The sequence below is a fragment of the Hippopotamus amphibius genome, chromosome 17, assembly GCF_030028045.1.
Source record: "Hippopotamus amphibius kiboko isolate mHipAmp2 chromosome 17, mHipAmp2.hap2, whole genome shotgun sequence".
Classification (NCBI taxonomy): Eukaryota; Metazoa; Chordata; class Mammalia; order Artiodactyla; family Hippopotamidae; genus Hippopotamus; species Hippopotamus amphibius.
In genome coordinates, this window is record NC_080202.1 from 12,598,337 (window position 1) to 12,620,890 (window position 22,554).

At 35.8% G+C, this 22,554-nt stretch overlaps 1 protein-coding gene across 5 annotated transcripts in view; it reads right to left on the bottom strand.

Moving 5' to 3' along the window:
• PAFAH1B1 (platelet activating factor acetylhydrolase 1b regulatory subunit 1) overlaps nt 1–22,554 on the bottom strand; it is a 68,989-nt gene that overhangs the window by 36,667 nt on the left and 9,768 nt on the right. For all 5 annotated transcript variants that reach the window (XM_057714387.1, XM_057714389.1, XM_057714390.1 and 2 more), the window contains one exon: nt 1,900–2,119. In XM_057714387.1, coding sequence (XP_057570370.1) covers nt 1,900–1,931 — 32 coding nt within the window. In that variant the 5' untranslated portion in view covers nt 1,932–2,119. The remainder of the gene's footprint in view (nt 1–1,899; nt 2,120–22,554) is intronic.

Sequence of the window (22,554 nt, forward strand, 5' to 3'; positions counted from 1 at the left end):
TAGATATGATATCCTGAAAAAGAATTCAAAATTATTTATGTAGTAATCTGTCCAAGAACGCATAAACTAGATCGAATCACAAGGAAACAGACAAACATAAAATGAGAAACACTCAAAAAAAAAAAAAAAAAAGACTCAAAAACAACAAATGCTGGCAAGGTTGTAGAGAAAAGGGAACTCTCATACACTGTTGGTGGGGATGTAAATTGGTGTGGCCACTGTGGAAAGCAGTATGGGGGTTTCTCAAAAACCTAAATAAAAATAGAACTACCACATGATCCAGCAATTCCACTCCTGGGTAAATATCAAAAGAAACAAAAACACTAATTCGAAAAGATACACACACCCCAATGTTCACTGCAGCATTACTTACAATTGCCAGGGTATGGAAGCAATCTGACTGTCTTCCAACAGATGAATGGGTAAAGAAAATGTGGTACATATACAATGGAATACTACTCAGCCAAAAAAAAAAAAATCTTGCCATTTGCAGGAACATGGATGAACCTGGAGGGCATTATACTAAGTGACCTAAGTCAGACAGAGAAAGACAAATAGTGTATGATATCACTTACATGTGGAATCTGAAAAAAAATACAACAAACTAGTGGATAAAACAAAAAAGACACATATACAGAGAACAAGCCAGTGGTTGGTTAGCAGTGGGGGGGGGGGGGGAGCAACATAGGAGTAAGGGGAAAAAAAGGGTTACTATAGGATTATACGAAATATTGTGTGAAATTTTTGAAAATTGTAAAGCACTACAGAATTTAAAGAATCTTTCATTCAATAAAAAAAAAAATTTTAAAGGCTGAGGAAATATTCCAGATTAAATGAGATTGAAGAGACATGACAACTAAATATACCTAATCCTGGACTAGACGGTGTACCAGAGGGGGAAAAAATGGTATAAAGGGCATTACTGGCCTAATTAACAAAAATGAAGTAGATCAAATAAAAAGTATTGTAACAGTGTTAAATTTTACTAACACTGCTAACTGTACTATGGTTTTACAGAAGAATAGTTCTTCTCAGGAACTGCACAATGAAGTACCTGGGGGAAAGGTCATTCATGCATGCAACTTACTCTCAAATGGTTGTAAAAAAAAAAAAAAAATACTGTGTACACACACACACACAGAGTGCAAATGATAGAGCAAATGGTAAAAAATAACAATAGATGAATTTGGATAAAACGTATAATAAGTATCCTTCGTACTAATCTTACAACTTTTCTATAAATTTGAAATTATTTCCAAACGGAGTTTTTTAAAACCCAAGAAAATTTAAGAATACCTAGAACATGAAGTTAAATGTCCCCTCTATACTCCTCACCTACAAAAACAGAATGATATAAAATATGGGATGCTAAAAGATACCATAAAATAACAGTAGTCAAATCATTTCATGCTTCTTTCATTAATGCACTTGTATTAATTATATTAGCCACCTCATAAAGTTCAAATACAATAGCCATTGGATGATAAAAGATAACACAGTAAGACAAAAAGGAAAGGCATTAGCAGTAACAACATAAAAGCTTTTATTTTTCTATTTTCTAATACATGGATTCCAGACAATTTTTGAAGCGCTCTGAAGCACCTACCTTCCTATTGAACATAAGACAGTTAAGACAAGCTGAGTATAAAACATCGCAACTAACTTACTTGTTTGTTCGCTTTAAATGTACACACAATAATGTCAAAAGGGTAAATAATACTAAGTCAAAATAATACCCGGTTTTAAAATCAGAGCAAACAGCCCAAACCAGTATTTGAACTCTCATAACAATAGTTTTAATTTAGAATACATCTCCCAAAGCTGTGTTTTAATTTACTACTTTCTCCTTTATGAGAGGATTTCTTAAAAAAAAAAAAATCACAAAACAGAGAAACTTACAGTTCATCTCGTTGTCTCTGGGACAGCACCATTTTGGCTGTAATGTCAAGCTTATCTGATATAGTGGTATGTCCCTCCTTTGGGAAATCGAAAAGCTTTGCAATCCCTGGATTTATAATTAAATATGCCACTAAGTGGCTTTCACGCAGGGGAAAATGATTCTTTCACAATGAATCCAACGAGTAACCAGGAGATACTCAACAAATAAAGTTCATTCCACCTAAGGAGAAAGAGAGAAAGATTATTGCTTTCACTTACAATTTAAATTATTTCTAAATTATTATTTGCAGTATATACTTTCAAAAGTAAGGATTACTATGATGGTAATAGGAATATCAGATGGTGTTTCTTAACCTACTGTGAAAATCAATGCTAAAACAGTGACTTTACATATTTTAAATTATCTTTAATAGTTTACTGAGCCAAAACAACACTAGTTTAAAACTTACCCACTCACAACCATGTCACCTGCTAGACTGATATCAATATTGATATCAATTTGATTAAATTTCAAATATTAACATATAACTTCTAAAGAATAATTTTCCCTTAATGACAAAAAAACCCAAAATTTCTAATTTATAAAAATAAGTATTGGGACTTCCTAGGTGGCGCAGTGGGTAAGAATCCCCCTGCCAATGCAGGGGACACGGGTTCGATCCCTGCCCCAGGAAGATCCCACATGCCTCGGAGCAACTAAGCCCGTGTGCCACAACTACTGAGCCTGCGCTCTATAGCCAGTGAGCCACAACTATTGAGCCCATGTGCCGCAACTACTGAAGCCCAAGCACCTAGAGCCCGTGCTTTGCAACAAGAGAGGCCATGGCAATGAGAAGCCTGCACACCACAATGAAGAGTAGCCCCCACTCGCCACAACTAGAGAAAGCCCGTGTACAGCAAAAAAGATCCAACACAGCCAATAAAATAAATAAATAAATAAATATTTTAAAAAGAAGGAAAAAAAGTATTTCCTGAAAAAAGTAATAAAGTACTTCACAAACTGTTCACAATCCAAAGGTTCCAACCACAACTAAAGTAACCTTCAAGACTGAATATTAGTCACTAGTAATCTTAGAATAGCTGATATTATTTATAATGTAAATAAACCATTTAGCAATCTCCTGCCCTCTTAACCAATGCATTTAATCAAGAAATACTTTAGCACTGTTTCAACGTATTTTGTGTCCTTAAGAAGTATGTGTTTAAAAAAAAATTAAAAACTGAATGGAGTACATAACTTCTCTGTGCTCACACAGCAATCCAATTCTCTAACCTCGTTACTTGATATTTTAGCGCCCTTTCTTTATACTTGCAACAGTATAAAGCCAATTTCTATACAATATCTAAAAAGTACATGATCAGCTCAATGAGAGTAAATATAGGTGAAAGAAAAATCGAGACTTGTTTCTTAAATAATTATTCTTCAGGGACTTCCTGTTGGTGAGTAGTTAAGACTCCATGCTCCCAATGCAGGGGGCCCAGGTTTGATCCCTGGTGGGGGAACTAAATCCCACATGCCGCAACTAAGAGCCCACATGCCACAGCTCCTGCACACTGCAATGAAGATTCTGCCTGCCACAACGAAGACCCAGAGCAGCCAAACAAACACTAAAAAAAGAATTATTCTTCAAATCTCTATTTTATACAAAATTAAGACTAGTTTGTCTTATCACATTGTATAAAAACAGCTAGATGGAATTTCCACTGTAATTAGGAAATACAGCTGACCTTTGAACAACACAGGTTTGAACTGCATGAGTCCACTTATATGTGGATTTTTTTCAATAAATATGTACTACGGGACTACACAATCCAAAACTGTGGATATGAAGAGTCAGCCAACTGTAAAATTATATCCAGATTTTCAACTGTGTGGAGGTTTGACACTCCTAGCCCCGCACTGTTCAAGAGTAAACTATATAGCTAAATCTTACTTAAAATGCAGACTACTCGTACATAAAAATTCAATTGGAAGGGACACTTCAAAGAAATAAGAAATCATCTTCCAAATGAAATTAATGTCTTATGAAGGGTATATAGAACCACCTACTAAGAGATACATCACAGAAGAAACAAAGACTACTTCTTTTTGTTTTAAATATATCACATCTTTTTAAAAATTGAAATATATTTGACATAACTGTGTAAATTTAAGGTATATGTTAATTTGATACATTGATATATTATATGATTGCCTTTGCAGTGATAATTAGTACCTCTATCATGTCACATAATTTTTTACAAGTGGATGTAATAATTAAGTTCTAGTCTTTTGTTTAGCAAGTTTGACGATTATAATACAATACGGTTGCCTATACTCACTATACTGCGCCTTAGATTTCTAGGACTTCTTCACTACTCATTGCAATTTGTACCTTTCTTTCAGTTTTTAGATTTATACTTTATTGTGTTAACACTGGTCTATAACATTATTTCAGTTTCATGTATACAACATTGTATTTCTACTTCTATATACGCTACAGTGTGCTTACCACCACAAGTTTAGGTTCCATCCATCACTATACAACTGATTCCCTTTACCCACCCCTCCCCCTCCCATAACCACCACTCTGTCAAAGACCATACACTTTTCATGCCATGCCAGGCACTATTCCAGGCACTAGGGTTGGGGTGGTGAATAAGCTAACCAAGGAGGAAAAATGATAGAGCAGACCCTGCTTTTAAATATGAGCCCAGAGTCAAAAAGTGAGTGCTCATATGTTCCCAATGGCAGCTGCTGATTTCAATGATGCTCCTTCTCCACTGAGCAATACTAGTAAAGATAATCAGGGGTTTATTTTATCCTCTAATGATTCTTCCGACCTGGAGCCCAGCTACTCAAAATAATAGCCAAAAGCCACCACTACCACTATGTCTAAATCCAGAGAACTATGACTAATGTCAGTAATAAATAGTGGATTGAGAACCAAACACAATGGACAACCCAGAAAACCAATCTTTGGTATTTAACGTCTCCTAATTACTTAAGCCTCACTTTTCTAAGTCTTAATTGTCACACCAAGCCAAATCATCTAGGAACTCACATTCTAAAGAAGGTTACAGTAGGGAAAGGATTATCTGATGTTTGTGACTATGTGAACTGTCTACAGATTTCTATTATCTGGGACAACGGCAATCCACTGACAGAGAATTCATCATATAAATGAGAGTAAAAAAGAAACATAGCAAAAATCCCTGTCTTAATCAGGAAAAAACTCCACTATATTATGTACATTACTGGGTCCAATTTAATTATGGAGAGACTGCCTCTAGACAAAAAGCAAATTAATGTACAAGAATTACAACAGTACTGGAATACTAGCATGATCTAATAACGATAAAACCAAGACAAACATATCACAAAAATATATAATAGTGTACTGCACAAATTTATTCATTCAACAAACATACACAAAACACTTACTATGAGCCAGATATCAGGTTTAATGAAGGAAAAGAAAAGACTTGGCCTTTACACTGAAGACGTTACAGTCTACTGGAAGGAGAGTCAGCCAAGAAACAGGCAATTAAAACTGTGTGAAAAGTGTGACAAGTATTTCCACATAGCAGGTGATGACTCACGATAAAGCTGAAGAGGTAAGCTAGGGCTAGGTCACAAAACAAGCTCTGGTCTTTACAATTTATCCTAGGGACAATGGGGAGCCACTAGATACGTTTTTTAGAAAAATCACTCCCATTTTTTATAGTGAAGAATGGACCCTAAAGACGGGAAAGAAGAAACCAGATAGAAGGTTTGCAGTAATGAAGGTGATAGATGATGGAGATCTACACTAGAATAGCAGCAGTAAATAAAGAGAACTAGAAAGCTGAGGGTAGAAGGTCAGTCAAGGAGTCAACTCAAAAAAACTTGTGGATTTCTGGATTAGAAATAAATTGAACTAAGTAGAACTATGTGTGAGGGGATGAAAAAAGCCAGACATTTCATCTTTTGATACAATGAATCCAAGGTGCCTGTAAGATTTCCAGTCAGAAGCTGTACAACCAAGTCAGCTCTGAAAAAAACCAACCTATGGGAGAGGAAAAAAAAAAAAAAAAAAAAGGTTTGGTACTTACCAGCTTAGAGATGGTATAACTTAAGGTATAACATGACAAAGAAGGATGAGATGACCTATGGAGAATGTGTGTAGTAAGATGAGCAGAAATCCTACACTAGAGCCAAGCAGAGCAACACCAAAGTCTACAATATCAAAAAGTCTAAAAACAATAAATGCTGGAGAGGGTGTGGAGAAAAGGGAACCCTCCTGCACTGCTGGTGGGAATGTAAGCTGGTACAGCCACTATGGAGAACAGTATGGAGGTTCCTTAAAAAACTAAAAATGGAGCTACCATATGACCCAGCAATCCCACTACTGGGCATATACCCAGAGAACACCGTAACTCAAAAAGACACATGCACTCCAATGTTCACTGCAGCACTATTTACAATAGCCAGGACGTGGAAGCAACCTAAATACCCATCAACAGATGAACGGATAAAAAAGATGTGGCACATATATACAATGGAATATTACTCAGCCATAAAAAGGAATGAAGTTGAGTTATTTGTAATGAGGTGGACAGACCTAGAGACTGTCATACGGAGCAAAGTAAGCCAGAAAGAGAAAAACAAATACTGTATGCTAATTCATATATACAGAATCTAAAAAAAGGGTATTGATGAACCCAGTGACAGGGCAAGAATAAAGATGCAGATGTAGAGAACAGACTTGAGGACACGGGGTTGGGAAGGGGCGAAGGGGAAGCTGGGACGAAGTGAGAGAGTAGCACTGACACATATACACTACCAAATGTAAAATAGATAGCTGGTAGGAAGTTGCTGTATAACATAGGGAGATAAACTCGATGATGGGCAATGCCTTAGAGGGCCAGGATAGGGAGGGTGGGAGGGAGTCGCGGGAGGGAGGGGATATGGGGATATATGTATAAATACAGGTGATTCACTTTAGTGTACCTCAAAAACTGGCACAAGAGTGTAAAGCACTTATACTCCAATAAAGAGCTTAAAATCAAAAAAAAAAAAAAAGAGAGAGAGAGAGAGAAAGAGAGTCTACAACAGAGGCTGAGAGGAAGCAATTAAAGAGGTAAAAGTAAAAAGAAGAGAGAATATGCCACAAGTCAAGGGAGTATTTCAAGGAGAGGCAACTAACAATATACAAAGTTACCCACCCAACTGTCAAGCAAAGTAAGGTCTGAAATGGGTCTGTTCCATTCAGTACAGAGCTCACTTGATAAGGATGGTTTCAGTAAAATGGTAAGGTCCAACACTGCAAAACCCACATTCAAATGGACTGATGAGTGCAAGAAGATGAAGTAAAGATGGTACCATAAATAAATATCTTAGAAATAGACGGAAATGCTGAAAAGCAGTTTTTCTGGGTTGTTTTTTTTTCCTCAACCAAGGGAGATGCATAAGTGTTAATGGTGGAGGGAAAAAAGACTCAGGAGAAATAAAGGAATGAATCATTTTAATATCACCATTTTCACCCCCTAATTAACCAAAGGCAAACAAAGAAACAACCAGACATGATGTATCCCTTGACAGAATAGCACCACACCACCTATATTCCTGCCACAAAATCAAATCTGAATCTGTTCAAGTCTCTTGCTCCAACTATCAATTTCCAAGTAGAGGGAAGAAGAATATGTTAAAGACACCATGGGGATATAACCAGCAAAATCCAGATTGTGAAAAGCCCTATAAAATAAATGACCCAGTTTCTTCAAATAAATTCCAAAGAAATAAAAGAGTTGGAAAGTGAAACCTACAGATTTGATGTGATACAACCATTGGAATTCATTGACCTTACTTAGATCTGAATTTTTAGAGTGTAAAATAAATAATTTTTGTAAAACAAATCAATTAACAAACATTTGGGGAAATGTGAACATTGACTGGATGCCTAATGATATTAAAGAATAATTGTGATTTTCCAGGGATAATGGTGTTGTGATTATTTTTACAAGTCTTTTAGAAATATACAATGAAAATTTTTATCAGTGGAATGATATGTTTGGGATTTGCTTCAAAAAAAAATTTGGAAGATGGATGGAGGGACATATGAAACAATATTAGCTTTGAGTTGATAACTGTTGAAGCTGGATAATGGGTACATGAATGGGTATTGTTCTCTACTTTTGTTTATGGGTCTGATGTTTTCCACAATAAAAAGTCTTTTTTAAAAAATCAAAATAGGGAGATACTCAATGGAAGGAGGAGGAAGAAAAATGAATGAGAAATCCAGATATAAAGATGGCTCACTGCTTCTACTGTATTAGAAAGGAGAAAAAGATGTGAAAATTTTTATATTTTGGAAAAATAGGAAGTAAGGTCATTTGCTGGGTACAGGGGGAAAGGAAGAAGACATTAAGAAGCCTGAAATAGCTGCTATGAAGAATGAGGGCAAAGAAACCCAACAGGAAGGACATTTTTAAGATTGGAGACCATGAATTTTTGGTGCTGCCAATCTACAAAGATGTGATTTTTCTTTAGCAAGTATGTACAGTTGTCTGGCTACAGACAGAGAAAAGTCACACATATAGAGATCTAGGATTGGGCTGAGGGTTTACAGAGCATGTGTGATGAATGCATAATGAAGAGAATTGAAATAATGGATCAAACAGCCTAAACTACATTGTGTAGAAAGAAAGTGAAAACAGGAAAGGCAGATAGAGAGCAGAGGAATCAAGAAAGCAGAGGTCTCTATCTCCTGGGAGAACACGTGAAAGGTCAGTCAGTGGAATGATTAAATTTAAAATTTCTCAATTTGCTAATTATAATTATGTTATTATTTACTATAAGTTAATGTTTTTATTACAACTAGCTAAGTATTGATGACAAATAGAGAGATACAAAAGGTATGAAGAGCTCTAAATGCAGATTAAGAAAGAGGATGTGGGTTCAAGCCTGTGATCAACTCATAAATTTGAGTAATTCATCTAACTTTTCTGGCAAGAAGGTAACATCTAAGGTTCCTTTTAACTCAGATTATTTTATCCTCTATTAATTTCCTACCTTTAAACTTTCCTACCTTTAACATATATATTGGTTATCAGAAAGTCCAAGTATCATACTTAAGAATTAAACATAGACAATGTACAGTATTTCTCAGATTTACCTTTCCAGTTACCTTTTAGCTTAATATTTTAACATATAATTGCAAAATATCCCATAACAACAAAAATAAATGGTTCTCAAATGGAGCAAAAGAGAGAGTTCAGAGTATTTTGCAATGAACAATCTATATTTATAACCAACAGTACAAATAAAGCAGGCAATATTTTCACACCACCTAGTGGAGGAGTTCTAAATCTTTTTTGGGGTCACTGGATTCCTTTGAGAGTATGATGAAAGCCAAGACCTCTTCCCTCAAAAAAGCACATATGAAGATGCACAAAATATTATATACATGCATTTTAAGGGGGTTCACAAATCCAAAGTCAAAATAATGGAAGAAAAGACTTAATATTTTTGAAATGTATTTTGGCAGTACTTCAACAATCCCCTCTAAGCTACTTGTAGATATCACAAACATATTTCAAAGAAGAGTCTGGTTTATTCATTTGCATGTGAATATCCAGACGTTCTTAGAGATCAGATCTGTGTTGCCTGAGTGCTAGAAACAGAGACTTCTTCAGTATGCTTTTTGGAATGAAATACTACATCCATTTCTCTGCTACACCAATGCAGCTCTCCTAGACAACAATGTTTATGGCTTGGGTAAGTACCTCACCACAGAAAGAGAAAGGGGAAAAGTAAAAACGAAAATAGAAAACAAAAGTATTTAAAAAAATCTTATAAATCAGGATGGTGAGTGATTTATTAAGTTCTGCTCATCTTGTTTCAATGTGTTGATAACACAGGTTTCACTCACCGAAACAACCTTTATATTATTTCATTAATAATCTATTTTGTACATTGGTTCCTTGCTAACCAACCGTTTATGAAACAGGGGAAAACAATACAGAAAATAAAGGATGTGTGTGGGGGAAAACATGAACAGTCAATTATATGGTAACAGTAGAGGTGTACTGACATAAAAAATGGAAACCGTCAGATTTACTTATTGTTAGATGTGAAGTAAGAGTTTAAGGAAGCCATCTTTTTACACTAAGTGATTGCCAATGGTTCCTGCTCTCATGAAACTTTCACTCAATAATGCTTCATTTAAAGAGGGTCAGGGACTTCCCTGGTGGTCCAGTGGTTAAGAATCCACCTTCCAATGCAGGAGATTCAGGTTCGATCCCTGGTTGGGGAACTAAGATCTCACAGGCCATGGGGCAACTAAGCTGTCGTGCCACTACTACTGAGCCCATGCCACAACTAGACAGAAGCCCACGTGTCACAACGAAGAAGCCCGCGCACCACAACTAAGACCCAACGCAGCCAAAAAAAAAATGAATATTTTTAAATAAATAAATAAGGTCAGCAGATTATCTACCTTTCTTGAACAGCACGTATCATATTATAGCTCATACCAAATATTCCAGATTCAGCAATGAGGTAAGGCAGAAGCGATTGTCAAGAACTACTGAGTACCTTTTCAAACTAGTTTTCAAGAGTTGCACCATCCAAATCATTCTGATTTCCGTATAACTAATCCAAGAGAACACACACAACCGTGTTTTGATTTGCACGGTCCTCACTACACAAAAGTAAAAAGGAGGACCACCTCTCATCCATTTAAATAGCGGTGGGTATTTCGAGCGTGCCTGCAAATTCTTCGTCACTTCATCGGATGATGCTCCTTATCGTGGCATCAGACATGTTACAGGTTTCTCTAAGTTCTCAATATTTGACTTATGACTATTACTCTAGGTAAAAACAAGGTTTAAAACTACATCATGGGGCTTCCTAGGTGGCGCAGTGGTTGAGAATCCACCTGCCAATGCAGGGGACATGGGTTTGATCCCTGCTCCAGGAAGATCCCACATGCCGCGGAGCAACTAAGCCCATGTGCCACAACTATTGAGCCTGTGTGCCACAACTACTGAAGCCCATGTGCCTAGAGCCCGTGCTCTGCAACAAGAGAAGCCACAGCAATGAGGAGCCCGCACACCACAACGAAGAGTATAGCCTCCACTCACCACAACTAAAAAGAAAGCCTGCGCACAGCAAAAAAGACCCAACACATCCAATAAAATAAATAAATAAATAAATTTATATATAAAAAAAAAAACTACATCATGAGAGACTTCCCTGGTGGTCCAGAGGTTAAGACTCCGAGCTCCCAATGCAGGGGGGCTAGTTTCGACCCTTGGTCAAAGAACAAGAACCCACATGCTGCAACTAAAAAAGATCTCACATGCCACAACTAAGACCCCACACAGCTAAATAAATATTTAAAAACAAAACAACCCCCCAAAAAACCCTACATCAGTTTTACACTGCAATGCAGTAAATGAAAAAAAAAAACAAAACAAAAAACAAAAAAGGTACACTTACCTATGAAATCGATGTATTGCATATTCTGAAAAATACCCCAAATTTAAATTTTTTAATTTACAGTTTAATTCGGTAAGATTACATCAGACAACAAAGTACCTCCAGGAGTAACTTCATTTCCTTAAATCAATTCCTGTGATTTCCTCACCTTCCCACCTACAGAAATAACTGTCTAGAGTTCTGAAATTGTTTTCTAATAAATACAAAGATGGCAAAAGTAACTAGAACATTGTTCTTGCAGTATCTTGTGTTCTATGTGAACAATTAACATGAAGACGTTAGATTTCCCCCACCCCCACAATTTGAGAATGTCAGATCATTGAAAGTTTTTAATCAAATACTAGGCTTTAACGTCTACTTGTTTTTATTCTCCTTCAGCTTGGAGGCCCATGATTCACTGAGACCTGCTGTTGGCAGGCAATAACAAAAACTAAAGCAAAAAAAGACCAGGTTGGTTCATCACTGAGGGATAAACTAAGCTCAGGCATAGTCCACTATTTGAAAAAGAAAAATTCTTCCAACAGCTGCACCACTTCCTCACTCTCCTATTATTTACAACTGACTACCATATCTCATTTTGCAAGATTTAAGTCACTCATCCAAAATTTACATTCAAAATATTTTGTGTTTTTCAATTAGCCTTGGACCAATGATTAAGGTACTACTTTTTCCACTGAGAATTACTCCTACCAATCTCAAGCCTAGTAATTCTTAATATTAAAGGCAAGTGTTGAAAATAGGTGCTCTACAACTTTAGAGTATAAATCTGAAGAAAGTAGAGACAGTATTTTCAAGATGTGATTAACATTTAAATCAGTAGCCTTTGAGTAAAGCAGATGGCCCTCCATACTGTGGGTGGGCCTCATCCAATCTGTTGAAGACCTTAAGAGAAAGACTTTACACATCCCCATGAGATGCATAGGGCCAGCAGACTGCCTTTCGACTTGGGGCTGCAACATCAGCTCTTCCCTGGGTCACCAGCTAGCCAGCTTACCCTGCAAATTTTGGACTTGCCAACCTTCACAACCACATGAGCCAATTCCTTAAAATCTCTCCCTCCGCTTTCTCTCCCTCTCTTAAAGACGAATTGTGGTCACTTTTTCCTTTTAAATATATACATAAATTCTATTGGCTCTGTTTTGCTGGAGAGCCTTAATAATATGCCCCCAAACCCTCAGTTCTGTTAAAATAACATAGCAGGCTTTATTATTATAGCCTTAGCCTATCACTAAACTCTACTGGAATGAATACTCTCCACTCCTTATACTGCTTAAACTCTACTCCCTGGCTACTCACCAAGTAAATCAATGCCTTTGAGGGTTATCAAATGTAAAAAAACTGAGTCCCACTTAAATCGGACAAGCGAGATGCCCTGAACAAAGGACTAAGGAGGTGCAAAGCAGATAACTCAGAACTCTCCTATCCTGTTTCCTCATCCCTCTCTCCACTAAGAGTTTTTGATATTCACTGCCATTGCAGCTTCTAAGCACCATCTCATTACTGCTGACCTTTCAGGTCTTCTCTTTCCTCTCCTGTTTCTTTTTTCTTGGCCTGTCTACCTCATCATTCTTCGCTTTCTCTTTATGGACATTAATCAGGATGCCTCCTCATTCTCACAGCACATCCATCAAACATATACTAGATATAATCTTTGTCCCAGCAGTGCTCCCAGTGTTGCTGGGTGCTCAAAGACTGCTTCTTTGTTGACTGAAATCCTTCTCTTCTTTGACTTAAGGCATGAAGCCATTTTGAACACCTGATGGTTCCAAAGAAATGGAATTCTGACCTGCTTAGATTTTATTGTAGATCGCTTTCTAGTGCTTTTTATCTCAAATCAGTTTTCTGTGTGATACAACTGTGTATGCCTATAAGCAGTGAAACAGAATGTGAAAAAAGACAAACATCTGTTGCTTTAATATGCTTTTAGAGACTGCAGGTCACTTTTTTCTTTTAAATTCACTCTGGTGTCAAAATACACTTAAACGAAAACGAGAGGAAAAGATCTACTATTTAAATAGTTATTTTTACAGACATACAGCTTGACAGAACCACTGACAAAACAAAATGTTCTGGAATGTAAACTATTCCTCCTAAAAATATTGAGTCTCCTATAAATTGTGTTCTACCTCATTAAATTCATTATGTCCAGATTCCCTGGGATTCTATGATGCCAAATAAATATCTCATAATAATAATACTAAATTATACTACTTGCTCTCTAATGTAAATCCCAACTTGGATTCTACTATTCTATTGAGTGACATCAAAAGAGAAAATGAATTCTCCAAAACTGATGCTGATGACCTCTGTGAGTTTACACAAATTTAGGCAATGATTCTTTAGGTTGAAAACATCTCTGGAACACAAATGAATAAATGCCATGTGTATTTTTTCCAAATTGGATTTACTAAAATAGATGAAGGAAGTAACTATAGATTTTAACCAGGAGTGTACATTTAGAAGCACCTGAGAAACATCCTGAAAATAATCACGGCTAGGCCTTACCCTCAGAGATTCTGAGGAGCCATCTAAATTTTTATATTTTCTCCACATGATTTTTCTGATGCACATCCTCAGTAGAGAACCATATACTCAACATTACAGACTACATCCAGTCCTAAAGGGCCAAAAGCAAAATTATAAAGAAGGGGAAATCAAGAAATCATCAGTGTCAGAACTCATCTGGGTTCCAAGGCAAAAATCAAATCAGGAGGCCAAGATAATCAGATTTCAATGGTAACTGCAACAACTGCCACCCAAATTCAGAGAAATATTTACAAAGCCCTTCAGATATATCTTGAGGAGACTTTTTATATTAACAGGAAAAAGAGGTCAACACAACACTCTGAAATAATAAAGCATTTTTCATTATAGTTAAGCTGTTATTTTAAAATCCTTCAAGAAGATAACGCTGCTGGCTTGTTCATTATACAACTCTATCTAGTCCTAGTCTTCCTGGTATGTTCTAATAAAGACACATTCTTTCATAACTATATTATTTTGTTGCTTTTTGTTTGGATTCTATCTCCTCTCCTTTGTAATAGACCAGGGATCAGCAAACTTTCTATAAAGGGCCAGATAGTAAATATTTTAAGTTTTGCTGACCTTATGGTTTCTGCAGCAAGAAAGCAACAATAAACAACTGTGTGGCATATGTGTGTCTCTGTTTCAATAAAACTTTATGGACAATGAAATTTCAATTTCATGTAACTTAAATAATTATTAATTTATAAAATTAAAATCTGAAATTATTTTAGAAAATAAATCGCATAAAAATTTTCACAAAATAAATTTTTACAAAATGTTATTTTGCTTCTTTCCAACCACTAAAAAATGTAAAAATCATTCTTAGCTCAAAGGTTGTACAAAAACAAGTAGCAAGCAGGATTTGGCTTGCCAGCCATAGTCTGCAAGCCCCCTTATTTAGACGAAGTTATCTTGATACAGGCTACTTACAATAACAGTAGTATCTCTTTCATAGGGTTGGCAGGCAGATTAAATCAGTTGATACATGTAAAGCTTAGAACAGTGCCTGATACATAGTAAGCTGCTGCATGATTTTAAACACACACACACACACACACACACACACACACACACACACACACACACACAGAGGAGATACAGAAAGAAACTAAGGTATTTCTGTATCTCCTCTATTTTGTTTAATACCCCTTCACACTGAAATGTTTTCCTAAAATCTGATTGTTATGAAAAGAAAAATCATTCATTCTTGAGGTAGAAAAAGCATACAATTATGTTTCATCAGCTTTTCCTAGAAACTAATTTTCTAGTTCTCTTTCTCAAAAATCCAAAGTAAATGTATCCACCTACAATTTATCCACAGTAGTCTCATTAATCTGAATCTCAGGCAAAAAAAAACACCCTTACCTACCTACTGAAGTAAATATTTACAAAGATCTATACTAAGACCTCAAAGGAGGACAAAAGATCCTAATTTTCAGTACACTAATGCAATTGCAGTTAGGAAGGACTTGTCTATAAATGCATCATTAGCTTATAACCAAGACATGGCTTATAGATTCAGGTTAGAGTACTTTTTCCTTTAGTTAAGTAGTCAATTTAACCCAGGAAAGTCAGTGACTCTTACCCTGGTTTAACCCAGCCTAACACTAAAGTGTGAGTCAAAGAATGCAAGGAAAAGCTACGTAGAACTCAGGTGAGGCCATTTATCTCCAGAAAGGTATAATGAGGCAGTATTCCACATACCCAAGTCTTCAGTATGGAAGTATTTTATTTTATTTCGGGGACATGCCCCTCCCTCACCCATATGTTTGCAACTTTCCATTTCCCTTCAAGATTCAGCATGAAGGCTGCCTGATGTGCTAGGCTCTTTTCCTGCAATGTTTAATTCTTATAATACCCAGCAAAAATCTAATATACTTATTTAACAGATGAGGAAACAAGTTCACTAAAGTTAGAGTATGTATTCAAGGTCAAACAGCTAAACAGTGGCAGGGCCAGGATTCAAACCCCGTTTGTTTCTGACTTCCACATCAACGGTTTCAAACAGTAGGAATGAGGACACAGAGGAGGCCAAGTAGGCAGGATTCTGTTTTTTATCTGTTTACATACTGTGTTTCTGCATAAAAGTTTTCTGGAGAAGTTTCCACTATTAAGATAAATCTGAAAAATCACTGATTCTATCCTGTGCTGTCTTCCACATTCTTTGTAACTACATACATGCTGTTTCCAGTACCAGACTGATCTCTTTAGGGGCAAACACTGAACTGAATTTCTTGGCCTCTCTAGTGCCAGGCCCAGTATCTAGCACCCAGCAAAAGTTTGTATGGAATCAAGCTTTGAAAGCAAAACTTGCCAAATCAAATAACAATATTTCCATGGTTACAAGCAATTATAAAATAACATAACTACACAGCAATTTATAGTTAACAAAATTCTTTCATATATGATCTTTTAAAAAAGAGAAACCAAGTGAGCTTTAAAAAATGTTTTCCAAAAATGGCACATTTATTAAATATTCAAAGCTTTATTTTAATAAAATATCAATTACCTAACAACTGTCAAACAGTATTGGCAAAAGACAATAACCATGTTTTATTTTCTTGTTTTAATTAACATACTGAAATACTATTAGGTTAAACCATATAAAATTGCCAATAACGGGAATTACACAGGTTCAACCTAATGCTTATCAATGGTATTGAAACGCCATTAGCAAAGTCTCAGCGGCTAGCATAAATAAAACTTGACAGATTTATTTACACAGTTCTGACAAAAAAAATAAGCAGAGTAACTCACTCCTCTCTGTGATTTCATAGTTCTTTCTACATACACATATTTAACACTTCTCACAGCACTCAGTAATTATCTGCCTTGATGTTGTCCTGTCAACAACACTCCTCTAAAGCTGCAACCTGGACATATTCCTCATTATATCTCTACCAAATATCATGGTAATTAGCACACAGTAGGTATGGTGTAAGTGTTTCTAAATGTCTGCTACAGGAATCACAGTAAAATGGAGATAAAAATTTACCATGTTCTCAGAACTAAAGATGCAATATATCACTTTATTCTCATCTTTCTTTTTTAAAATTCCAAAAAATCAAGTTCTGAAATAAGGGCAATAAAATACATTCAAAGTCCCGCTGCTTGGAGCAGGTTTTGATGTAATTTTTTTCTTTTAAAAGATTTAACACTAATTAATATATGTCTGAGAAAGTGATACCAATTTAAAAACCCTGTAGAAAATCACCTGGTTGTCTCAATACTAAAATTAAAAAGTAAAAACCTTTTAAGCTTCTAATATGCATAGTACTCTTTTGGTTTGTGCTACATTTTCAAGGGACAATTCGACAAACATAGCTACAACAGCCTGTATATCTTTTTTTTTTTTAAATCAAAACTAAGCCACACACATAAAGCCATTGCCTTAAAAATCAGAGGAAAAAAGCTTACTAATACTTCTAAACATACAAACAATAACAGAAAACAAACTGTTCTGTGCTTTCTTTTTTTTAAGCACAAGTTATGGTGAATACTAACTCAGGGATCCCAAAGGAATTATGACAATGCAGAAATCACTGCAATTCTTAAGCAAGGGAGCAATGTTCTAAAATTGATGTTTCATGGTGATTGTTTTAGAGATAACGTATAGGAGATATTAGAGCAAGGGAAGGCTGCAAGTAGAAGATAACAGAGGCCTGGACTAGGATGGAAGCAGTGAGAATGATCTGGGGAAAAAAAAAAGCTTTATAGTCAAACGGCAATTATGCAAAAATGTAATTTTTTTTTTTTTGGACCTGGTCTACTGTTTGCTCTTGGTCTTAAAGATGGCCTTTCTCAAGGATATGATCTTGGTCCTAAAGGTGAATCCCGTTTACAACAAAGATAACTGCCCAGGTGCTGTGACAATCCAACTGGAAAACCTGCATTGTGTCTCAACTGAACTGACTTCTAGTTTACTACTGTCCACACCAATGCTTGCCACCACTGAAACAAACAATGAGAAATTAACTACATTCTCAGTGTCAGTTATTCAATTTATTTACTGAGGATCTATCTACCAGGTACCAAGTATTCAAACCAAACAACACATATCTGTGTCCCATGTAACTTAAGTATCTCATCCACGGAAAGCTACATGTGACTTAAACGCAATATTGAGAGAGATTCCCTGTCCATAAGAAACTTACAATATAGTTGAAGATGTGAGCTATATACATGTATCCTTTCATTCATTCATTCATTCATTCACTGACTATTCTGCTAGGCTATGTGACATGAGGTTTTATTATCAATTAAGGCGAATAAAACGCAATCCACCCCTAAGAGAACGTACAATCTAGTTAAAAGTAATATGTTGAATATAACATGGAAACAAAATAACCAAATGCAAAATTACTTTAAGCAGTTGAAAAATACAGTATTGGTAAAAAGTTGAGGCAAAAGTTGTGGCTACATGTGGCAAACAAATACAAAGGGCAGCCATCAATAAGAAAATAGAGTGGTTTAAACACTGAATTCAAGAGATTCAGTAGTGAAGGCAACAAGATTAAGAACTGTAGTTCCAGCAGGGTTGAAGAAAAAAAATCTTACTTGGGGAGTCAAGCACATGTAAAGAGAGAAGAGGCAGAGCCACATACTAATATGTTTCTTGTGGGGTGACACCATATCTATTACAGACATAAATAAAAACAATACCTCCTTACATTTAATCTACGCTGAAAACCACCAGGAGTCCATTTTCATAGGAATGATCTGCAGAAGCAATTTCCAGCAGCACAGTACTGACCGCCGCCCCTGCCCCCCACTTCTTTAAATCTATTTCTTAAGGACTTTACCAGTTTTGGATACTCTGGAAGAATACTGCTCTGTCCACCTTCAAACAAGAAGACAGGAAAGTAGCAGATTCTAAGAAGAATCTTAACCTACAAGCACTCCCATAAATTTTATTTGGGTAAAACTAGAATTTTACGAAAATATTTAAATCCTACATATGAATGGTCTGTATCTGATATTTATGGAACACCTGCACTTTAGGTACTTGCCAAGTAGCTTAATCTCAATACATATATTAAAAACTGGATTGCCGGAAACCATATCCATTGGTCAGACACCAAAAGACAATCTACCCACTCATTCAGACTGACTCTTGTGTGATGTGGTTGGTCTTCCCATATTGAATGTTGTTAAATACTAGACATCCAGCTACCTTAGAGATGCTGATGAGGGAAATGGTAATTATACATAATCCTCTTTATGAGGACCCCTATGAGAAATTACAGTCTGATAGTGCCAAGTTAGTTACCTTTCTGAACTAACTGGTTTAGTTTTATCTTAAGGACATTGTGAAAAATAACCTAACAGGTTTTTTTTTTCCTCCTGCCACCTCATAGAAAAGCTCAGAGTCAAATCTGTGCTCTCCGCCTGCAGCAAGACCATTATGATAGACCTTTCTGGCTGAGGTTCTGATTCCATTTTATCCTTACTCTCTGTTTTTCATTTGTGGTATTTTGTAGTTTATACATCTTTATAAATTGCCTTAAATAGGTTACAAATCAAATACAGAGACTAGGCAGGTAAAAGCGTGAATCAGCTAGATATAAGGCAACGGTGGTAGAACTGGGTTTTTAAAGTAAGTCCAATTAAAAACAAAAACATGGAGCAGACAAAACACATTTTTGATCTGAATCCTGGAACATCCATTTGTAGCCTCTGAATAAGGTACTTAATAAATACAGTGCTGAAAGGTAGGATGGTTGAGAAGACTAAACCAGTTTCAACCCCTCTGCTTAAAATCTTTCTGAACAAGGGTGCAGAAAACAGCTAAAAGAACAGGTAAATACCCTGCATTCGCACAAAACTTTACGATTTACAAACCGTCTTCATATCCTTTTGATCTTCAACTTCACTATGTGGCAGCCCTCACAGCTACTTGCACAAAATGCAGAGATCACAAGCTCAAAACAATGCAGGTAATATAAACAACTGAAGCAGGCAAGGCTTTGATCTTTCCTTACAAGACTTATTTTGTTCACATATTAATCATATTATAATATTCATCACTTCGAGAAAAATATGCTGTTTGGCTTTTCTTGAATATTGCAGTTGTCTAGCTATACTTTTCCCCCATTTTTTTAATAAAAACATCAACAGAAAAGTATTTCTTCACTATAAACAACAGTACGAGGGCAATAATAAACTAACAGGGAGTGGTAAGTGGTAGGAACTTGTTTCACTGGAGAGCTTATGCCCATCTAAAGGAGGGCAGCTGTGACTCAGCTTAGGCCAACTGTTGCCATGGGAAAATGTGGGCCCCACTGTTGCCAAAGCTTCTAATTTTTCAGGATAATCCAAAAATAGAGACTTTATGCAAAATACTTAATTCTAAAATATTGACTTAAAAAAATGTTTAACAAGGCCAAGAGAAACGCATTTACACTTAGTTTGTCCCACAGGCGGCCAATGTGCAAACCCTGGCTCAATAATGAATTAAACACAGATTTCTGAACAGTTTAACAGACTGAGGAAAATGGAACAAAATTTAGGAATTTATGGTCTAAAATCAATGTCAACAATATTATTCATTCTATTTATTCAATTCAAAGCATAAAAATGACTAAAGAATAAATATTTAATTAACCTTAAGATAAACTCTGCATGAAAAACAAAAAATAAATTTTATCATCTTATCTGCAGACACCTTTCTCATGTTCACTGCAGCATTGTTTGTAATAGTGAAAATCTGAAAACAATCTAAAGGCCTATTTCTATACTGTAGGTATAAAGAAACTATAATATGATCATATATAAGAAATTATTCAACACAATAAGCTAGATCTACATATACCAATACACCTAGAAAACATTTTTTAGGTGAAAAAAATAAGCTGTAGAATAATATACAGTATAACATTCACATAAACTCTAAGTATTATTGTACATTGTTTATTGATACATATTTTATGTATAGTAAAAGTATAAAAACAGAACAAAAGAATACACACAAAATTTAGGAGGAACTTTACCACTGGGAAGAGGGAGGGAGGGAGGGAGGGTAGCAGAATTGGAAAGAGGATATCAACTCTAACTGTAATAATGTTTTATTTCTTAAAAAAAAACTCTAAAGCAAATACGACAAAATGTTAACATCTGTTAATTCAGGTAGTAGTTACATGGATATTTTGTTATATCACTGCAGGTACTTTTGCATGTTTGACATTCCATAATAAAAATAAACAAACTGTAAATATGCAAAATAAAATTTAAAAGAAAAAACAAAAGTACTTTCCTACATATAGGTCCCCATGATAGGCCCTCTTAAAACAAGTTGAATATGTAAATGATATGAAAGCACTGAAGGAATAAATTCTACACTTCTGAGGTCCTACTGTGTAGAATTTTGGAGTCAAATAGTGGAGGTTCAAATATCAACTCAGCCACCTAGAAACTGACTTTGGGCAAATTTTCAAACTTCCTAAGCCTGTTTTCCCACATATAAATGGAGCTAATACCACCACCTACCTCAAATAACTATGGTGAAGCTTAATGAGATAATCAGCGTTAAGGGCTTGTCCACCATTTTACTTCCCTCAATAAGAGTTCTAGAAGAGTGAAGATGTACAAAGATGATAATTTCACTCTGAAGATGATATGGCACAGCACCTTTTGCACTTTTACATACATTGTCAATATAAAAAGAGACACTGCTTTCCTAGTGTCTAAGGACAGAGAACAAATCAGTTTTGCCATCACAAGAAGACAGAAAGTAAAGGTACACTGCCCTATTACATCGACTTGTCTCAATCATCTTCACATCACCATAATCACCACCACCATTTACTGAGTACTATATACAAGGTACTGTTCTAAGCTCTTTAAATACATTAACTCTCTTGATATACCACACAAAAACTTTATATAAGCTATAACAAAAGAAAAAATAGTAGATACCTTATGATTATGAATTCAAAGAAAATTTCTTTCAGGTGAAAAAAAATAGGGAAGGTTGCCTGGAAAAGGAGAACCTGGTATGCAGATCTGAAGGATATATAGGTCAGAAGACACAGAGAAAAAAATGAAGGGAGAGAGTGGTAAAGAATGAAAATGCCATAAGGCACAGAAAGTATCTTCATAAGGTTGAATCACCCGGATACATGGCAGGCAATAAGAAAAAGGATAACAAAGTGAGCTAGAACACAGAAGAAAAGTCCTTGAGGGTCCATTTAGGTTTAAACTAACATCTATTAAATACCATGTTTCTAGCAAGGTACCCTTTGCATTTTTCATATACAAAGCTGACTAAATACAGTAAAAAGCTGGCAATGGGTTTTTGGCAAGAAAGTGACTTGAGAACCATGATTCAGGAAAATTAATCTGGTGCTTTATGTAATATCCCACATAACTCTTCCTCTCATTCTCCACTCTGGATGGCTAATAACACCTAGTTTCTCAATTCCACCCAGACACCCAAGCCACAAATTTGAGATGTCTTCTAATACTTCCCTCTCCTCGTCACACACTACTCATTAACAATTCTACCTCCTAAACCTTTCTCCAGTCAACAACCTTCATTGTCACTGTCTTATTTCAAGCGCTAATCATTCCTTCCTGAAAAAGCCTCAAGTGACCTTCAAACTCCAATCTGTTTTCCTCACTGCCACCTACAAAAAATACCTAAATACACATCAGACCACAGTGCTCAC